The 2,500-nt window shown below is 31.5% G+C and overlaps 1 protein-coding gene across 1 annotated transcript in view; it reads right to left on the bottom strand.

Annotated features, from left to right (window-relative positions):
- Positions 1–2,500, bottom strand: part of LOC114316968 (DExH-box ATP-dependent RNA helicase DExH12) — a 10,004-nt gene that overhangs the window by 3,856 nt on the left and 3,648 nt on the right. Inside the window, exon 3 of the mRNA XM_028263676.2 lies at positions 1–170. This exon is cut by the window's left edge and continues 220 nt beyond it. Coding sequence (XP_028119477.2) covers positions 1–170 — 170 coding nt within the window. The remainder of the gene's footprint in view (positions 171–2,500) is intronic.

Below are 2,500 nucleotides of genomic sequence, written 5' to 3'. Positions count from 1 at the left end.
TCAATATCACCCATTGTTGGCTTCAAATGCTCATTATATGTGGATATTGTTCCATGAGTAATATAATAGTAGCTAGCAATGCGACCCAAGTCGGTGACCTGAAAATATCCACTTTTTCGATCATACTTGACTAGGTTATTTTTGTCCAATATTGTTGCTGCAGAATGAATCTGCAAAAATCATTACACAAGTCAGAAATTTGTGACAGGAATTGAACAATTAAAGTAACTAAAACAAGCATCAAAAGAGGATGCCACCCATTTCAAAACAATTTATGACAGAAGAATCATGAATTCAAGGATAACATATCAAAAGAAGTAGTGATTATATTATCATATATAACAAATATATATATATATATATGAATAGATAATGAAGTTCTTTTAATTCTGCATATATATACACACGTACGGATGAAAGATAAAATGAAGTACTAAATTTAGCCATGAAGGTAAAGACCCCGTAATAAGACTAAGTTAATTACTTTCTCTCTCTTTTTGATTGATTGAGAGAGAGAGAGAGAGAGAGAGAGAGAGAGAGAGAGAGAGAGAGAGGACAATATGCTAATTATTTTTATTTATTTATTTTTATTGGCACTGGGGTATCCAGACCAAAGCCCGACTAATCCCCAGGGTAACGTTTATGTGAAAAATCTTGTTAGGAATCTATGAAATAATGTTGTCATATTCTTATTTTATAAGGACTTTTAGTGGTCTAGTGATAGAATATCAGTTATTTTAGGTTACTAAGATGGTTAGGATCTGTTCTAGAAGAAATATGAGTTTTTAGAGTCGTCCTACCCTATAATAGACTTTATTGCAGTAAAATGAGAATTATAAAAAAATCAGATTTAATTGATACAGCTTGGCTCTCTCTCACTTTTTAGCGTATTCTCTTTTCTTTTATCTCCTCCTATCTTGTCCCTAATAGTCTCTTTCTTCTTTTGCTCTTCTCTCTTTCCATTTCATCTCATATACATAAATACAGTAAGAAATTGGAATTCTTTATTGGCATGCCATGTATTCAGACAAGTTTTCTATCAGCCATGTTATATATCATTGTCAGTGTTTACAAAAGAAGCTTAAAGTCATTGTAACAGATGAGCAAGACCCGACAATCATGTGTTTAGAACTAAACAAAATCACTTCAGATTTCCACAAATAAACAATGAAACAAAGCAGCATAATCACTTCGTTGGAAGAAGTCATCATCACATATATACATATTAAAAAAAAAAGAAGCAAGGCACATAATACTATTCTATTTAAAAATTTGACAAAACCATGGGATTTACTACAATCTCAAAACTAATAGTCGTTGAAATTTATAAGCAATTAAGCAATTTCTTGTTATCAATAAAAGATTATCTACTATCCACATCCATTGCCACTAACACTAAAAAGTCAATGTTACCCCATATTTTGTCCCACAAACGTTGTTAAAGAAAGGATAATCATGAATTCATTCTGTCGTTTGAAAGAGACTTATCTCTTAAAATTAACTAGTTCTAACCGAGAAGCATCCTTAACCACAATCTACCAAGTAAATTCTTCTTCTCAGAATCCAAGTTAAAATAATTATCATCAGAAAAATGAATTTTGATAGAACAAAACAAACAAAACAAGGGTTGAAAAGGATCAGGTATTCTTTTGAATGTTTGATGAAACATTTACCTACTACGTTTAAATTCAATGGCTTCGAAAATATAAATTCTCTTCCCTAATCTTCAATGCACAGAAATAAATAAATAATTAAACAGACAAAAAAAAAAAAAAAAAAAAAAAAAAAACTTGAGAATGACAATAGATGAAGAGTACTGCTCTGGAAGTTGGATCCATGCTTAGTCAGTATACTTTTATTAAGAGACAACGCAAAAATAATCCAAGCCCATGTAGTGGGAAAATTATCGTGGAAGCATGAGATCATTGCAATACCATCTGATGTTTATGTCACTTTAGAGGCATATGTCAAGGACTTAACATGTACTGCATCCACTTGATTAACTCAGTCAATACGAGCAAGTAATATCTAGATGTGTGTATGCACATTCCCAGGGGAAAGAGGGTACAAGTAGAGAGCGAGAGAGAGAGTTTTCATGCAAACCGTATCCTAAGAATCAATAATAACTAAAACATTTTAATCAACTACTTGACCAAGCAATAAATTTTTTTTTTTACCACCAAACCACACACGCAGCCACACACAAAGTGTCATAATTTCACAATTAAGAACAATAAGTCTAGTTATCAAAATCATTTCTGATTTTCAACCCCTCCTAATTCAGCTCCGATTTTTAATTGTTTGTCATCAAGATCACATTGATAACATAATACCTGAGCGGATAATAAAACCTGGAACTGTAGAATAAGGTGTTATTTGCTAAGTTATAACAGTTGATGACTTTGGCAATTCTTTTGCATAGTAGTTGGTGATAAGCCAAAAAAATTTAAAACAATAAAAAACGATGATAACCAAAAAGTTGAAGAAGAATTCTCGATAT

Source organism: Camellia sinensis, chromosome 5 (genome assembly GCF_055761805.1).
Source record: "Camellia sinensis isolate YWXY chromosome 5, ASM5576180v1, whole genome shotgun sequence".
NCBI lineage: Eukaryota > Viridiplantae > Streptophyta > Magnoliopsida > Ericales > Theaceae > Camellia > Camellia sinensis.
Note: the sequence above shows the minus strand (reverse complement) of the source record. Positions and strands in the feature narration are given on the sequence as shown.